Source organism: Entelurus aequoreus, linkage group LG14 (assembly GCF_033978785.1).
Source record: "Entelurus aequoreus isolate RoL-2023_Sb linkage group LG14, RoL_Eaeq_v1.1, whole genome shotgun sequence".
Lineage (NCBI taxonomy): Eukaryota > Metazoa > Chordata > Actinopteri > Syngnathiformes > Syngnathidae > Entelurus > Entelurus aequoreus.
The window spans coordinates 29,434,326-29,453,969 of record NC_084744.1 but is presented as its reverse complement, the minus strand read 5'-3'; the positions used below and the strand labels follow the sequence as shown (position 1 = coordinate 29,453,969).

The 19,644-nt window shown below is 41.0% G+C and overlaps 1 protein-coding gene across 1 annotated transcript in view; it reads right to left on the bottom strand.

Moving 5' to 3' along the window:
• The window catches only part of agla (amylo-alpha-1, 6-glucosidase, 4-alpha-glucanotransferase a), a 135,855-nt gene extending 121,849 nt beyond the window's left edge, over positions 1-14,006 (bottom strand). The window contains exons 1-4 of the mRNA XM_062069558.1: positions 13,897-14,006; positions 7,561-7,682; positions 4,372-4,582; positions 3,326-3,495 (exon numbers count right to left, since the gene is read on the bottom strand). Of these exons, the coding sequence (XP_061925542.1) occupies positions 3,326-3,495; positions 4,372-4,582; positions 7,561-7,648 (469 nt within the window). The 5' untranslated portion in view covers positions 7,649-7,682; positions 13,897-14,006. The remainder of the gene's footprint in view (positions 1-3,325; positions 3,496-4,371; positions 4,583-7,560; positions 7,683-13,896) is intronic.
• Between the last annotated feature and the right edge of the window lie 5,638 nt (positions 14,007-19,644).

Sequence of the window (19,644 nt, the reverse complement as noted above, 5' to 3'; positions counted from 1 at the left end):
TAATCATTTCACACATAAGTCGCTCCTGAGTATAAGTCGCACCCCCGGCCAAACTATGAAAAAAACTGCGACTTATAGTCCGAAAAATACGGTAGTTGCTTTCCCAAAGAAAGTTGATTGATTAGCAAACTCCACTCAGAAGGCCCAACTGGTCCCCAGAAAACTGGGTCACACAGCCAAGGGTAATGATTTATCTCAGCCCAAACATTTGAGTAACAAGCAAACAATAATATTCTGTGATCCCCGGTGACCCATAGTTCAATTTTGCAACGGCTTCTTGCTAGCCATATCCTAAAATGCTCAAACACTTTCACATTTCAACTTTGGTCCAAAGTAAGTGATCAGTATCTCACAGAGGTCAATACAGATCTCACATTTGTGCAAATATTTCATCATCTCTTTCCATTGGACAACACTTAAAGACAGACACTTAGGAAGCAGGTGTGTTCATTTGTGTAGTTCCTCTCACTCTCTTAGACTGCTCACTGGAAATTCAGCCTGGCAATGGGAACGTTCCCAGGATCTGAAGAAAAGACTTGTTGTCGTACATAAATATGGCCGAGCAGGCTCAAAAGGAAACTTTCAACAGCTGCAGCATCGTGGCCAAGAACATGCAATGTCTGAACAGGAGAGGTTCCACTCAGAACAGGTCTCATAAGGCGGACCAAGGTCGCTAGGGCTCTCGCCCGCGGCGAGTGGTCCAAGGGGCGGTATGGCGTAGTGGGTAGAGCGGCCGTGCCAGAAACCTGAGGGTTGCAGGTTCGCTCCCCGCCTCGCTTCCGTCAGTCTACCCCAGGGCAGCTGTGGCTATGAAAGTAGCTTACCACCACCAGGTGTGAATGAATGATGGGTTCCCACTTCTCTGTGAGCGCTTTGAGTATCTAATAATAGAAAAAGTGCGATATAAAATCTAATCCATTATTATTATTATTATCATTAAGGGTGCTCGGGCTCCCGCCCCCGGTGAGTGGTCCAAGGGCGCTAGGCCCCCCGCCCGCGGCGAATCAAGAGCGCAAGGGCTCGCCAAGGGAGCTAGGGCGGCGAACCAAAGGCGCTAGGGCTCGCGCGGCGAACCAAAGGCACTAGGGCTCGCGCGGCGAACCAAGGGCGCTCGGGCTCGCGCCCGCGGCAAGTGGTACTTGGGCGCTAGGGCTCCCGCCCGCGGCGAGTGGTCCAAGGGCGCTAGGGCTCCCGCCCGCGGCGAGTCATCCAAGGGTGCTAGGGCTCCTGACCGCGGCGAACCAAAGGCGTTAGTGCTCGCGCCCGCGGCGAACCAAGGGCGCTAGGGCTCGGGCTCGCGCCCGCGGCAAGTAGCCCTAGCTCTAGGGCTCCCGCCCGCGGTGAGTGGTCCAAGGGAGCTAGGGCTCCCACCCGCGGCGAGTCGTCCAAGGGCGCTAGGGCTCCCGCCCGCGGCGAACCAAAGGCACTAGGGCTCGGGCTCGCGCCCGCGACGAGTAGTACAAGGGCGCTAGGGCTCGGGCTCGCGCCCGCGGCGAGTGTACCTAGGCCGCTAGGGCTCCCGCCCGCGGCGAACCAAAGGCGTTAGGGTTCGTGCGGCGAACCAAAGGCGTTAGGGCTCGCGCGGCGAACCAAAGGCGATAGGGCTCGCGCGGCGAACCAAAGGCGCTAGGGCCCCCGCCCGCGGCGAGTGGTCCAGGGGCGCTAGGGCCCCCGCCCGCGGCGAGTGGTCCAGGGGCGCTAGGGCTCCCGCCCGCGGCGAACCAAAGGCGCTAGGGCTCGCGCGGCGAACCAAAGGCGCTAGGGCTCGCGCGGCGAACCAAAGGCGCTAGGGCTCGCGCTGCGAACCAAAGGCGCTAGGGCTCGCGCTGCGAACCAAAGGCGTTTGACTCCGTTTCACCAATCAAATGCAGTCACTGGTGACGTTTGACTCCGTTTCACCAATCAAATGCAGTCACTGGTGACGTTTGACTCCGTTTCACCAATCAAATGCAGTCACTGGTGACGTTTGACTCCGTTTCACCAATCAAATACAGTCACTGGTGACGTTTGACTCCGTTTCACCAATCAAATGCAGTCACTGGTGACGTTTGACTCCGTTTCACCAATCAAATGCAGTCACTGGTGACGTTTGACTCCGTTCCACCAATCAAATGCAGTCACTGGTGACGTTTGACTCCGTTTCACCAATCAAACAGAGCCAGGCGGTCACATGATTAACTGCACATAACGTTTCAGCAGCAAACAACAAGCTTAAGCTTACATGAACTCAACGTCAAATTTGAGGAAGCACATGGCGGTAAGTAACTTTAGTAGATATTTTGGCTGTCATCGTAGGCTGATGTTAGCTTCCCTGCTATGAATCACTGTCAAATGTACATCGTGTGGGGACATTTATTAACGCACTGCAGCCTCATAGACAGACAGAGAGACACACACACACACACACACACACACACACACACACACACACACACACACACACACACACACACACACACACACACACACACACACACACACACACACACACACACAAACACACAAACACAAACACACACACACACACACACACACACACACACACACACACACACATAGAAACACCAATCAGAAGTGCACAGTGTGTTCCCAGATGCAGTCCACACCTATCAGTTTATGGTTTGCGTAAAGGCTAACTTGTTATTTTCCTTTGTAATCTCTGCCTACTGAGCCTATGGTGCTGTTAATTTTTTTTTATGTTAATATATTATTATTTAATATATATTATTGTTTTAGTTGCTTAAGAGATATTCCTGGCTCTGAATTTGCTCATTGCTATTTTTATGTTTTTGTGCATTATTTGTTGCCGTCATCATTAAACAAACAGGTTACTCATCAGTTACTCAGTACTTGAGTAGTTTTTTCACAACATACTTTTTACTTTTACTCAAGTAAATATTTGGGTGACTACTCCTTACTTTTACTTGAGTAATAAATCTCTAAAGTAACAGTACTCTTACTTGAGTACAATTTCTGGCTACTCTTTGGAACCGTTGAAATCCGTTGAGAAATGTGGACTATGTAGAAGTTTTTGTCCATCCATTTTCAACGGGGAGAAATTCCTGGTAGTTTTGGGTAATCTGGGAATTTCCGGAACTGGGAAACATGCTGACTTGAACATACCGGATGAGAGGAGTGTGGGGATGGTGGAACGGTTCGAATGGGGTGAGAAATGTGAGAATTTCTAAGTTTAAAATTTGGCCCTTTTTATTTTCAATGGGAAAATAGTCCCGGAAAACCCGGACTAAATTTATTCGGGGGTAAGGAGGAACTTCACTTTCAGCAACTTGTACCAATGTAAAAAAAAAAAAAAAAAAACACACACCTGATTCCTTTGCAACTCTCAGTCTGGCTGGCCAGTCGTCCAAGTCCCCCAAACACTTGGACAAATATGTCTGAATGGTGACGCAGTCCAAAGGAAGGACATGGTTGTCTGGTCCCACGTGAAGGAGAGGGTTGATCACGATGTAGCCTCCTCCCGACTTTTCTGCGTCACTGTTAGAAAATATGTACTATATTATTGACGGTTCGGTCTTTTGCTTGTGCAACTTTTCAATAACCAAAATATGAGCACTCTAATCAGGACTTTTTCGTAACTGTAATGGCAACCATTCCTAAAAAAACACATCTGAAGTCAGTGTTTCCCATAAACTGCCAAGATACCTGCGGCGGTGGGTGCGTGGCTATGGGCGTGGTCACCATGACATCGAGTAATTTGCATAATTTACTACAATATGATTTTCTCTAAAAAGGCTCAAAAAATGTATACTTACTAATTAATAATAACAGTTTTGTTTCAAACGTCCATCCATCCATCCATTTTACAATATAATTACAACACTTTATGTACATATTTATATACAGATTTGAACAATAAGTTATTCACTGAAATATATTTATTAATTGTGGTTCTTACAAAAAATATATCTTATAAAATATAAAAGCTAAAATGTCTCTAAAAGCTCTGCCCCTTTAATTAGTGCATACTAAATCATTTAACTTTAGCCTACTACTACAACCATATTATTTACCAGCAACATAAAGTGAAACAGAGGCAGAGGTGTCTGCCACAGTCAGTAACAAATAAACAGAAAACAGTAGTGGTGGTAGATAGACACAAAATCTTGATCCTACACTTTTCTTTTGTAAAGTAAATCTGAACAGCCGATATGGGCATCTACATCAACTATATGATTTGCCTGAGAAGCTGGACAGGACAAAAAAAATAAAAAAAATAAAAAATATTTTTTTTTTTTTTTTTTTTTTGTGGCGGCCTTAATTTTTTCGTGGCGTGCCGCCACAAATAAATGAATGTGTGGGAAACACTGGAAGTGATCCGACCACTGACAGTCGTTACGAGCAAGATCTTACCCAAACCCAAAGTAGTACTGATAAGAACCGGCCACTTTGACATCCAGAGAGCAGAACTTATCAGAATCGTCCTCCCGTCCTGACGACACGTTCCAGGACAAAACACGGAAAGTGTTCCGTTCAAACCGCTTTCCTTCCAGCGGGTAGTTGGTTTTCACCGTAACTTTCCGTCCTTGGAGACTCGGACCGAGACGGAACTGGAGCTCAAAACCTGAGGAGACATGAACGTTTGGACCGTTTTCAAGTAATTAGGTCTGCAGTCTTTACAGTAGACCACTACCCCGAGGCCAGTGGTTCTTAACCTGGGTTCGATGGAACCCTAGGGGTTCGGTGAGTCGGGCTCAGGGTTTCGGCGGAGGTCAAGACACACCCGACTCATCGTGTAAATACAAACTTCTCCCTATCGGCGTATTACGAATACGGCAACAGCATAAGTCAGACTGATTTGCAGGTGTGTAATTTGTTGTGAGTTTATGCACTGTGTTGGTGTTGTTCTTTGAACAAGGTGATGTTCATGCACGCTTCATTTTATGCACCAGTAATAAAACATGGTAACACTTTAGTATGGGGAACATATTCACCATTAATTAGTTGCTTATAACATGCAAATTAGTAACATATTGGCTCTTAAGTAGTCATTATTAAAGGCCTACTGAAAGCCACTACTACCGACCACGCAGTCTGATAGTTTATATATCAATGATGAAATCTTAACATTGCAACACATGCCGATACGGCCGGGTTAACTTATAAAGTGCAATTTTAAATTTCCCGGGAAACGTCTATGTATGATGACGTTTGCGCGTGACGTCAATGGTTGAAGCGGAAGTATTCAGACACATTGTATCCCAATACAAACAGCTCTGTTTTCATCGCAAAATTCCACAGTATTCTGGACATCTGTGTTGGTGAATCTTTTGCAATTTGTTCAATTAACAATGGAGACTGCAAAGAAGAAAGATGTAGGTGGGATCGGTGTATTAGCGGCCGGCTGCAGCAACACAACCTGGAGGATTTTGACTTGGATAGCAGACGCGCTATCCGACGCTAGCCGCCGACGGCATCGAGAGGATTCGATAATGGGCTCAAATTCGATAATTTCTTATCAAACATCATCCCTAATAGCCGTTAAAACAGATAAAATACTTAGCCTAAAAGTGAGGCATAGAAACACAAAACGATTTCAGTGTGTGTATAAGTACTTTTCCAGCATATTCAACAATACTGCGATAATTATTAACCATAATCAGAACCATATTGTGAAATTTCCCGAATAAGCTTCATATTTTTCCCTCCATCCTCTAATTGTGGGGCAGACTGGCTTGTACATGCACATGCATCCTCCGCTGTTGCTATTTCTAATACAAAGTAGCGTACAGTTCGAACTTTTATACAAAACCCAAAACCAGTGAAGTTGGCACGTTGTGTAAATGGTAAATAAAAACAGAATACAATGATTTGCAAATCCTTTTCAACCTATATTCAATTGATTAGACTGCAAAGATAAGATGTTTAATGTTCGAACTTTTTTGCAAATGATCATGAACTTAGAATTTAATGGCAGCAACACATTGCAAAAAAGTTGGCACAGGGGCATTTTTACCACCGTGTTACATGGCCTTTCCTTTTAACAACACTCAGTAAACGTTTGGGAACTGAACTAAGTTGTTTAACAGTCCGGGGGTCTCCGTTGTGAAGTGAATTTGAAGTGAATTATATTTATATAGCGCTTTTCTCTAGTGACTCAAAGCGCTTTACATAGTGAAACCCAATATCTAAGTTACATTTAAACCAGTGTGGGTGGCACTGGGAGCAGGTGGGTAAAGTGTCTTGCCCAAGGACACAACGGCAGTAACTAGGATGGCGGAAGCGGGGATCGAACCTGCAACCCTCAAGTTGCTAGCACGGCCGCTCTACCAACCGAGCTATGTGGTATTTTAGGCTTCATAATGCGCCACACATTTTCAATGGGAGACAGGTCTGGACTACAGGCAGGCCAGTCTAGTACCCGCACTCTTTTACTATGAAGCCACGTTGATGTAACACGTGGCTTGGCATTGTCTTGCTGAAATAAGCAGGGGCGTCCATGGTAACGTTGCTTGGATGGCAACATATGTTGCTCCAAAACCTGTATGTACCTTTCAGCATTAATGGTGCCTTCACAGATGTGTAAGTTACCCATGTCTTGGGCACTAATACACCCCCATACCATCACACATGCTGGCTTTTACACTTTGCGCCTATAACAATCCGGATGGTTCTTTTCCTCTTTGGTCCGGAGGACACGACGTCCACAGTTTCCAAAAACAATTTGAAATGTGGACTCGTCAGACCACAGAACACTTTTCCACTTTGTATCAGTCCATCTTAGATGAGCTCAGGCCCAGCGAAGCCGACGGCGTTTCTGGGTGTTGTTGATAAACGGTTTTCGCCTTGCATTGGAGAGTTTTAACTTGCACTTACAGATGTAGCGACCAACTGTAGTTACTGACAGTGGGTTTCTGAAGTGTTCCTGAGCCCATGTGGTGATATCCTTTACACACTGATGTCATTTGTTGATGCAGTACAGCCTGAGGGATGGAAGGTCACGGGCTTAGCTGCTTACGTGCAGTGATTTCTCCAGATTCTCTGAACCCTTTGATGATATTACGGAGCGTAGATGGTGAAATCCCTAAATTCCTTGCAATAGCTGGTTGAGAAAGGTTTTTCTTAAACTGTTCAACAAATTGCTCACGCATTTGTTGACAAAGTGTTGACCCTCGCCCCATCCTTGTTTGCATTTTATACCCAATCATGGCACCCACCTGTTCCCAATTTTCCTGTTCACCTGTGGGATGTTCCAAATAAGTGTTTGATGAGCATTCCTCAACTTTATCAGTATTTATTGCCACCTTTCCCAACTTCTTTGTCACGTGTTGCTGGCATCAAATTCTAAAGTGAATGATTATTTGCAACAAAAAAATTTTTTTTATCAGTTTGAACATCAAATATGTTGTCTTTGTAGCATATTCAACTGAATATGGGTTGAAAATGATTTGCAAATCATTGTATTCCGTTTATATTTACATCTAACACAATTTCCCAACTCATATGGAAACGGGGTTTGTAAAAAAGCAAGAAGAAAACCGTCCAAGACTGATTATGTAACGGACGTGAGAGAGTAAATTCAAAGCCGAACAGAAGCCTCACCTTGATCAAGTCTGAACAGGGTCCTGGATAAATCATCTTTGTCATTCAGTATTAGTACTCGGATCTGCTTCAGGTCTTTGGGCAGCATCTTGAAAGCGTCTCTTATGCCCAGTCCTCGTCACCTGGAAAGGACACCTCACTTCATTATCAAAATAAACAAATGCTGAGGGATATCTGTACGAGTGCGCGTCTTCTAGATGCGCCACAGTCTAGACTGATGTCTTGCCAAAAACGGAATCTGCTGATGCAATCTGAATCCGGTATTTTTTGGCAAAGACCGAATCCCGCCAGTCCTATCGATTCACACGTAAAATCCAACAGTGCCATGTTTCCGTACCCGGTTTTCCGGCTCTTCGCACTTTGGCACTTGCCGATCACTCCAGCAGCACTGAGAGCAGACTCAGCCGGACTATGGAAGGTCTTTATGACTGGTATTTTTAGCAGTGGATTTCCCCAAAATAGCAAGCCAAAAAATACAATCCGTCGAGCGGTGCGGCTTCATAGCTTACCAAAGTCGTACTAAAACATTTTAATAGATTTTTGAGCGCCGTGTGTAATGTTCTAGATTTTCAATGGAACATATAAAATGTTGGTGTTGTTTACTTGAGTCATATTGCAGTCTACACGTATCTCTTATGTTTGACTGCCATCTACCAGTCACACTTACCATTTCACCATGTACCAAATAAAATAGCTTCAAGGTCGGTAAGCAAAATCAGAATTATTTCATACATTAGGCCAGACCTGGGCATTCTGCGGCCCTTTGTGACCCAACAAGGACTTTTTGCCAAATTTCACACCCCCAGAGATGCAGCCGTCAGGACAAGTTTCGTCATTTCTCACAAAATCGCCAGAAAAAGTAAGGCATTTTCTGACAGAGAGTTTATTAAGGAGTGCTTATTGGACTCTGTTGCGCTGATATGCCCGGAGAAGAGGGGCGTATTTGTACAAAGGACATTTCATAATTTTCGGAAGTTCATCTTGTATTTGACATTGTTTATACGGTTAGGCGCAATAAGTGTTCAACTTCAGCCTAATACGTCATCATCATAGCGCCGATGAAGGCTGCCTCGGTGCTTTCGTGCGCTCTGTTTTGTTTGTTTTTGTACATAAATATGTCGCACGTTTGCACCAAGAAAAATTCCTAGTTTGTGAACCCGTTCTCAAACAATGGCAATAAAACTATTCTGATTCTGATTCTAAACCCTTTCGGTCTGCAACATTTTCATTTTCAATCTATGATTGTACACCTGGTTGTTTATTTTGTTGACCATTGACCGAAGAATAATAAACTAACTAACTAACTAATTGTTTTCATTTAACCTAATTGAACTTGAATTCAAGGAATAGTGTAAACATTGGTACGTAAATCATAACAAAACAACATTCTACCTTTAAGTTTCGTACTGTCATAGCTTCAGATGACTTGTAGTAGTGGTGTCCAAACCTTTTCCAGCGATAGACGCATACCCAAATATTTAAGGATGCGAGGGCTATTTTGATACTTTAAACGGGGAACTGCACTTTTTGTGGGGAATTTTGCTTATCATTCATGTAAGACAAAAATACATACGTGTTTTGTTTTTCTATTGCAGTCTAATTCATAAATAAAAGTCAGCGAACAATGGAGCTAATTCATCTTTTGCGCCCATAAAACCGGCTAAAAAAAACCCAATTTCGTGACCTAAATATTAACCAAATATTAGCGATATTGTTATTATAACCTCGCTCAAATTAATGGGGTAATCGTCACTTTCTCGGTCCGAATCGCTCTCGCTGCTGGTATAAACAATGTGCAAATGTGAGGAGCCCTTCAACCTGTGACGTCACGCTACTTCCGGTACAGGCAAGGCTTTTTTTTTATCAGCCACCAAAAGTTGCGAACTTTATCGTCGATGTTCTCTACTAAATCCTTTCAGCAAAAATATGGCAATATCGCGAAATGATCAAGTATGACACATAGAATGGATCTGCTATCCCCGTTTAAATAAAACAATTTCATTTCAGTAGGCCTTTAACATGCTTCAAAACTCACCATATTTGACACACACATCAGGACTGGCGAAAATGTCCATCTAATAAAAAAAAAAATAAAATAAAACTCAAAATTGCGCTCTAGCGCCCCCTAGGAAAAAACCCAGACAAAACTGCTTGTAACTTCCGGTAGGAATGTCGTAGAGACATGAAACAAAAACCTCTATGCAGGTCTGACTTAGACCTACATTTCATACACTGGCATCCTTCAGCAAAAATCAACAGGAAGTTGACAATTACCCCTTTCAAAATAAAAGTTTCATAAAAACAGTCATTTTTGCCTCTTTGAGCTGTAATTTGACCCCCTTAACATGCTTCAAAACTCACTAAACTGGACACACACATCAGGACTGGCGAAAATTGCGATCTAATAAAAAACAACAACCCCAAAACTCAAAATTGCGTTCTAGCGCCCCCTAGGAAGAAAACACAGACACAACTGCTCCTAGGAAGAAAACTCAGACAAAACTGCCTGTAACTTCCAGTAGGAATGTCGTAGAGACATGAAACAAAAACCTCTATGCAGGTCTGACTTAGACCTACATTTCATACACTGACATCCTTCAGCAAAAATCAACAGGAAGTTGACAATTACCCCTTTCAAAATAAAAGTTTCATAAAAACATTCATTTTTGCCTCTTTGAGCTGTAATTTGACCCCCTTAAAATGCTTCAAAACTCACCAAACTGGACACACACATCAGGACTGGCAAAAATTGCGATCTAATGAAAAAACCCAACACCAAAACTCAAAATTGCGCTCTAGCGCCCCCTAGGAAGAAAACACAGACACAACTGCTCCTAGGAAGAAAACTCAGACAAAACTGCCTGTAACTTCCAGTAGGAATGTCTTAGAGACATGAAACAAAAACCTCTATGTAGGTGTTACTTTAGGGGTGTCCAAACTTTTTCCACTGAGGGCCGCACACGGAAAAATTAAAGCATGCGGGGGCCATTTTGATATTTTTTATTTTCAAACCATAACAAAATATATAGATTTTTTTGTTTTACCTTTAGGGCTCCTGGGGCCCATAAAGGGTCTCAGTCGCGGATGCAACAGTTGGTTGGGGGGCGCATAATAAATTAAAATAACATAACATAACATAAAAATGTTAAAAACAAGTCAAATTATTATTATTTTTATTTTTTATTTAACACTTACAATAAATCTGTATATCAACTTCAGGTTGATATAAAGTAAAAAAAAAAAAAAGCCTTACGCCTTTTCTGTCAAAGACAACTTTGTTTTTTTTTATAGTAAAACTGAAATATGCAGTATTTGGACAATTGTGAAGTAATTGGAGCCCTGCAAAGACCAATAATGCAGGACACCATTGATTTTATTGTCATTATTATTTTTGATTAATCACAGTGAAAAGATCAATAAAATCCCCACTAAATATATGTGGGATCCAAAAGGTCCCCCACTCATAAAGTGATACATATTTATTATTATTTGTTTTACTTTCAACACTTAAGTTACGAGATCAACTTCAGATATATCTGTCGGTCTTACGTTTGAACTATTATTTTGTTTGTTTTATGCTCTTTTGTCAAAGAAAACTTTGATGTTTTTATATGGCAACCACAAAATATATGCAATATTTACCACATAAAACATTTTAATGTGAAATATTTGAAGTAATTGGAGCCTTGAATAGGTCAATAATTCATTATAACATTGATTTTTTTGCCTTTCTTTTTTCTTTGAGCATTGGCAAAAAAAGGAAAATAAAGATAGACAGCCTGCATGGCAGCTTAGTGTCAACATTGCAACTTTTTCTAGTTAGATTTCACCTCATTCCACTTTTTTTAAATGTTTTTTTTATTTTTGTAATAGCATTTCCAGAATGTGTGGCGGGCCGGTAAACAATTAGCTGCGGGCCGCAAATGGCCCCCGGGCCGCACTTTGGACACCCCTGTCTTACTTAGACCTACATTTCATGTATTGACAACCCCCAGCAAAAATCCACAGGAAGTTTGCAATTTCCCCTTCAAAACAAAAGTTGGCTCAAAACAGTCACCTTTTTTTGAAACATTACCTCCTCTGAGCGCGTTTGTCGGGTCGGCTTCAAACTAGCGTGAAAGAAAGAAGCACCGGTGTGACCCCAGGATGCAGGGAAGGTAGGTAATGTGCAGGTAAAGATATGTTGAATGGGTAAAGGCAGGAAACGCCAGCAAAAGTCGGTCCCGTCCATCGCTGCTTGCAGCTTTAAAGGCCTACTGAAAGCCACTACTACCGACCACGCAGTCTGATAGTTTATATATCAATGATGAAATCTTAAAATTGCAACACATGCCAATACGGCCGGGTTAACTTATAAAGTGCCATTTTAAATTTCCCGCTAAACTTCCGGTTGAAAACGTCTATGTATGATGACGTATGCGCGTGACGTCAACGGTTGAACCGGAAGTATTGGTACCCCATTGAATACAATACAAAAAAGCTCTGTTTTCATCTCAAAATTCCACAGTATTCTGGACATCTGTGTTGGTGAATCTTTTGCAATTTGTTTAATGAACAATGGAGACAGCAAAGAAGAAAGCTGTAGGTGCGATCTGTGTATTAGCGGCTGGCTGCAGCAACACAACCAGGAGGACTTTGACTTGGATAGCAGACACGCTAGCTGACGCTAGCCGCAGACCGCACGGATTATCGGGTGAAGTCCTTCGTCCTTCCGTCGATCGCTGGAACGCAGGTGAGCGCGGGTGTTGATGAGCAGATAAGGGCTGGCGTAGGTGGAGAGCTAATGTTTTTAGCATAGCTCTGTGAGGTCCCGTTGCTAAGTTAGCTTCAATGGCGTCGTTAGCAACAGCATTGTTAAGCTTCGCCAGGCTGGGAATTATTAACCGTGTAGTTACAGGTCCATGGTTTAATAGTATTGTTGATCTTCTGTCTACCCTTCCAGTCAGGGGTTTATTTCTTTTGTTTCTATCTGCATTTCAGCCCGATGCTATCACATTAGCTCCGTAGCTAAAGTGTTTCCCCGATGTATTGTCGTGGAGATAAAAGTCACTGTGAATGTCCATTTCGCGTTCTCGACTCTCATTTTCAAGAGGATATAGTATCCGAGGTGGTTTAAAATACAAATCCGTGATCCACAATAGAAAAAGGAGAAAGTGTGGAATCCAATGAACCCTTGTACCTAAGTTACGGTCAGAGCGAAAAAAGATATACGTCCTGCACTGCAATCTAGTCCTTCACTCTCACGTTCCTCATCCACGAATCTTTCATCAAATTAATGGGGTAATCGTCGCTTTCTCGGTCCGAATCTCTCTCGCCGCATTGTAAACAATGGGGAAATGTGACGTCACGCTACTTCCGGTACAGGCAAGGCTTTTTTTTATCAGCTACCAAAAGTTGCAAACTTTATCGTCGAGGTTCTCTACTAAATCCTTTCAGCAAAAATATGGCAATATCGCAAAATGATCAAGTATGACACATAGAATGGATCTGCTATCCCTGTTTAAATAAAAAAAAATCATTTCCGTAGGCTTTTAAATATTATTATTATTTGCAACTGGATTTTGCATGTCACTATAAAGTTATATAAGCCTTGCTTGTTCAATATTCAATGCAAAACTTGTTTGGGTCCCTATTAAAAGGTTAATGTGTTCAACCTTGGCCCGCGGCTTTGTTCAGTTTTAAATGTTGGCCCAGTCTGTATTTGAGTTTGGTAGTTGCCTAACCAGAAGAAACGGTTGCAGTCATTGGAGAGCTTGAAATCCTTCCTTCCGACCACAAGGTCAGGAATCTAGCTGATAATGTCAACGTGTATTTATAAAACTATATCACTGGTAGTTGACTTGGCATACGTTGCCCCTGTCCACCCTCCACCGCCACGACAATTCCACATAAACAACATCAATAATTGCACTGCGGAACTAAAAAGAGGCATAAATGCGAGACAACGCCACTGAGGTTAGCCGCTAACGGACCCGACACCAGATTCCGTTTAGAACCGACAACATTCCAGTTTGCCTCCTCCACTGGCGGACGATACGGCGGGACGTCAAATGACACGCCGCGTATTTCCAATGTGTTCACATCGGCCAACTGTTCGGCATACTTCAATTCCCACTAAGTGTCTACATTTGCGAGAAAAACGGATTGGAAAGCGAACTTGGTGAGTGACGCAGTGAGAGGCAATAGAACATAGTCAGTCACAATGGCAGTTCGACATAAACAAGGCATGACAATAAATAAACACCCACAAATTAAAGTTATTTACCCCAATGTGGAAGGTTCGGCCGCTTTGTCGAGCAATGACAATGTAAAAAGACAACGTTTACATAAAAGTACCTGTTTCGTGTGTGTTCTCCTTCCTCCTAAGAAGTCTAGTTGCGGGGCAAAGTGTGCTTTTGTGCAACAACTCGGCTGCACTGGGGCATTCGCGAGGGGGCGTGGCTTACACACAGCAGGCAGTCGGGCTTACCGTAATAACAGTGGGAAAGGCGCAACACGTTTACGACCAACTTGATTGATTGATTGAGACTTTTATTAGTAGGTTGCACAGTGAAGTACATATTCCGTACAATTGACCACTAAATGGTAACACCCGAATAAGTTTGTCAACTTGTTTAAGTCGGGGTCCACTTAAATTGATTCATGATACAGATATATACTATCAGATATATACTATCATCATAATACAGTCATCACACAAGATAATCACATTGAATTATTTACATTATTTACAATCAGGGGTGTGGGGGGGGGGTAGGATATGGACAGCAAGTAGTGGACATAGAGAGAGAGAGAGAGAGAGAGAGAGAGAGAGAGAGAGAGAGAGAGAGAGGAGGAGAGAGAGAGAGAGAGAGAGAGAGAGAGAGAGAGAGAGAGAGAGAGAGAGAGAGAGAGAGAGAGAGAGAGGGAGAGAGAGATCAGAAGGCATAAGAAAAAGTATCTGCATTTGATTGTTTACATTTGATTATTAGCAATCCGGGGAGGGTGTTAGTTTAGGGTTGTAGCTGCCTGGAGGTGAACTTTTATTGCGGTTTTGAAGGAGGATAGAGATGCCCTTTCTTTTACACCTGTTGGGAGCGCATTCCACATTGATGTGGCATAGAAAGAGAATGAGTTAAAACATTTGTTAGTTCGGAATCTGGGTTTAACGTGGTTAGTGGAGCTCCCCCTGGTGTTGTGGTTATGGCGGTCATTTACGTTAAGGAAGTAGTTTGACATGTACTTTGGTATCAGGGAGGTGTAGTGGATTTTATAGACTAGGCTCAGTGCAAGTTGTTTAACTCTGTCCTCCACCCTGAGCCAGCCCACTTTGGAGAAGTGGGTAGGAGTGAGGTGGGATCTGGGGTGGAGGTCTAGAAGTAACCTGACTAGCTTGTTCTGAGATGTTTGGAGTTTAGATTTGAGGGTTTTGGAGGTGCTAGGGTACCAGGAGGTGCATGCGTAATCGAAAAAGGGTTGAAAGAGAGTTCCCGCCAGAATCCTCAAGGTGCTTTTGTTGACCAGAGAGGAGATTCTGTAGAGAAATCTCGTTCGTTGGTTAACCTTTCTGATTACCTTGGTTGCCATTTTATCACAGGAAAGGTTAGCCTCTAGAATGGAACCTAGGTAGATGACCTCATCTTTCCTGGTGATAACAATGTCACCCACTTTTATGGTGAAGTCATTGACTTTCTTAAGGTTGATGTGGGACCCAAACAGGATGGATTCTGTTTTACCCAAGTGTATGGATAGCTTGTTGTCAGCGAGCCAGGTGCAAGTTCAACTCAGTGTGTGTGGTTCTAGAACAGTGGTTCTTAACCTTGTTGGAGGTACCGAACCACACCTGTTTCATATGTGCATTCACCGAACCCTTCTATAGTGAAAAATAAAATGTTTTGGTTTTTTTTCAAATTCAAGACAAAGTTATATGTTTTTGGTAACAGTCAAGGGGCGTCACTAGCTTTTTTGATTATAGAGGGGCAGGGGCTCAAAGTCAGAAAAGGGCAGGACATTTTTTTTGGTCCTTTACACAATATGGAAATTAATGTAAAATTAAATTTGCTAATAGGAAGCTAACTACTTAGCTGTGTGTCCTTTGTAGGTAAAAGTGATTGCCATTTCTTTTGTGTCAACAAATTATGGTCATAATGAGTTAATTCACATTATCATAGGCTTGGAAGACATGAAAAGCAACAAAACACTGGTTTATTATTAGGCTATTTATTGTTAAAGATAAGCACTTTAATATTGAACATTGAACAGTGCATGCATGAACTTTGAAAAAAAAATACAAAAGTAAATACCCAAATGGAAAAAACTTCAATGTGAAAATCTGTCCTTCTTCCTTTAACTTGATGAAAACACCATCAAGTTGTAACTTGTGGTCTTTCTCACTTAATGCTCAGACTAAACAACTGAAACACAATACAGGGCCAAAAATATGGACCAGGGTGTTGCTTCTACACTCTCCTCCTCTCTCTCAGGTGTTGCTTCTAAGGTCTCTGCCTCTCTCTCAGGTGTGACACTTTCTGAGGTCTGATGTCTTTCTTGAATTCTGGTGCGAGTACTTGGTTTTAGCCATGCATTAAGAGGTCTGCTACCCTTAGCTGCTTCCTGGCGCTCATTCTCCTTCCTTTTCTGTATCCTTTCTTTTTTTGGCATTGTGCTGCAGGCATAATCAACATGAATCAAGTTTAAATACAGATGGCAATATTCCTAACAGATAACCTACATCTTATATCCCCAGAATGCTGAAATTATTATTATTATTATTATTAATAATAATATTAATTATTATTATTATTATTATTATCATTATTATTATTATTATTATTATTGTTGTTATTATTATCATTATTATTATTATTATTTTGTTAACCCACACAGTAATAGCAAAGTCACAATAAACTTTATATCTAAACCTCTACTGTGAGAGAAATGTGATCCGCCGTAAACACAGTGCATTGTATTTTGAAAATTAACCCATTTTGTATTTTGTACACTACTTCCTGTGCCGCACGATCCGCTCTGCTCTGTGCGGAATTGATGTGCCGTGCTCAATTGATGCGCCGTGCTCCGACGTCTGGCAAAAACAGAAGCTGACACATTGAATAATAGAATAATTTTTTCTGAAATATTACCCATATTAGCTGCTGAATAAGTGGACGGCGACTAGACCGTAACTCACAGGTTCAAGTTGCTCCACTGTCACGTCTCCTCAGGGGCGCAGTTGGCTCTCTCTCCTCTCACTTACTCACTCACTCGCCCTCTCTCTGGCGGAAGCGGCAGGCTCAAACAACCCGGTCTTACAAGAAAACGTGGAGTTTTTGTACCGCTGTTTTTTTTTTTTGTTTGTTTTTTTTACATCCCTGACAGGAATTTATTAATGTTGTTTAAAGAAAAAAACAAACAAACAAAAAAAACACACACACACACACACAGGCAGAAGGCACTTTTTAAGACAAGGCAAAAAAGGGCAGGGGCTCAAGCACCCATAGGGCTCTATGTGTGCACGTGCCTGCCCCAGGAGATGCACAGGATGCGAGCGAACGTAGCGCACGAGCACAAAACTTCACAAACGGCAAATTATTCATTGTTATTATTATTTCAGTGGATTTCCAATCTGTGTTCAGTACAACAACAAACATGGGTTTGCACAGTGACATTTTGTTTCCAGCATCAACAAGAAACAATGACTTGCATGATCCTTCAAGATACACTGAAACACAATGAAAGTCATGGCATTAGCCTCTATGTTATTCATTCACAACATAGAGGCTAATGCCACCACTTTCGCTCACAATACAATAATTGTTTGTTCCCAAATATTTTGAAGTTGCACAGATTACATTTCGGGCACATATGTGACTAAAATGGTTGTAAATTAAAGCCCGGGAAATATTACTTAATTACTTGAATTAAAGTAATATCTGGAGCGGGATAATTTGGCTTGTATATAATGTATTTATATATATATATTATGGCAAGCCGTTAAGGAAATTAAATATATATGGAAGTCTGAATAGAAATGAGAAAGGTTTATATATACTGTAAATAAGAAAGACTTAGAGTCCGTCTGCTGATCTGAAAAAGAGCCAAAGCTGTCAAAGAGCTGAGGGACCATCTTCAAAGTGAAATGCTGAAACAAATAATGCAAACAATAAAATGTAACTTCCAGGGCTTGAGATTAATGTAGTCCCGTCGTCCTGGGGACGGTAAAAAAATTTAAAATTAAATGCTCCCCGGGACGATGGCTTTTAACCATTTTTTTCTTTTTCCTCTTAAACATTTTATTGGGTGAAAATATTGCATATTTTGTGTTTTTTCCCATTAAAAAACAGGGTTTTCTTTGACAAAAAGAGCATATGACTTAAATCTTTAAAAGCGTTATATTGACAGATAGACCTAATGTTGATCTAGAGATAATAATACTGAATAATGACACATTTTAAATATTTTTTGGACCAAAACCCTTTGGGGTCCCCGGGATCAAGCCTTAGTGGAGGCCTAAATGTATATTTTTTATACATATATTGTATTGGTTTTTAAAATAAAAAAATATCAAAATGGCCCCCGCTTGCTTTGATTTTTCAGTGTGCGGCCCTCAGTGGAAAAAGTTTGGACACCCCTGCTGTAACCGGTTTTGAAAAGGTTTAATTATAATTATTATACCCAAATAATAGATTGCGAAAATTGGTTTGAATCAAAAATCGTGTAGAATCAAGAATCGATTCTGAATCGAATCATCACCCCAGGAATCGGATTGAATTGTTAGATGCCCAAAGATTCGCAACCCTGTATGGTCCGTTTGGCACACATTTTTCTTCTGGGGTTCACCAAAAAATTGGGGTTTCTTATTCATCTTGATTTTAAATCGATTTAAAAAAAAAAATGCAATTTTGAAAAAACTTTTTAATAAGAATAATTTTTTTAAAATACGTTTTAGACCAGGGGTCCCCAAACTTTTTGACTCCGGGGCCGCATTGGGGTAAAACAATTTGGCTGGGGGCCGCGCTATATATATATATATATATATATATATATATATATATATATATATATATATATATATATATATATATATATATATACACACACTACCGTTCAAAAGTTTGGGGTCACCCAAACAATTTTGTGGAATAGCTTTCATTTCTAAGAACAAGAATAGACTGTCGAGTTTCAGATGAAAGTTCTCTTTTTCTGGCCATTTTGAGCGTTTAATTGACCCCACAAATGTGATGCTCCAGAAACTCAATCTGCTCAAAGGAAGGTCAGTTTTGTAGCTTCTGTAACGAGCTAAACTGTTTTCAGATGTGTGAACATGATTGCACAAGGGTTTTCTAATCATCAATTAGCCTTCTGAGCCAATGAGCAAACACATTGTACCATTAGAACACTGGAGTGATAGTTTCTGGAAATGGGCCTCTATACACCTATGTAGATATTGCACCAAAAACCAGACATTTGCAGCTAGAATAGTCATTTACCACATTAGCAATGTATAGAGTGTATTTCTTTAAAGTTAAGACTAGTTTAAAGTTATCTTCATTGAAAAGTACAGTGCTTTTCCTTAAAAAATAAGGAAATTTCAATGTGACCCCAAACTTTTGAATGGTAGTGTGTGTATATATATATATATATATATATATATATATATATATATATATATATATATATATATATATATATATATATATATATATATATATATTAGGGCTGCAACTAACGATTAATTTGACAATCGATTAATCTGTCGATTATTACTTCGATTAATCGATTAATAATCGGATAAAAGAGACAAACTGCATTTCTATCCTTTCCAGTATTTTATTGGAAAAAAAACAGCATACTGGCACCATATGTATTTTGATTATTGTTTCTCAGCTGTTTGTACATGTTGCAGTTTATAAATAAAGGTTTATAAAAAATAAATACAAAAAAAATAAAATTGCCTCTGCGCATGCGCATAGCATAGATCCAACGAATCGATGACTAAATAAATCGCCAACTATTTTTATAATCGATTAGTTGTTGCAGCCCTAATATATATATATATATATATATATATGTATATATATATATATATATACATACATATATATATAT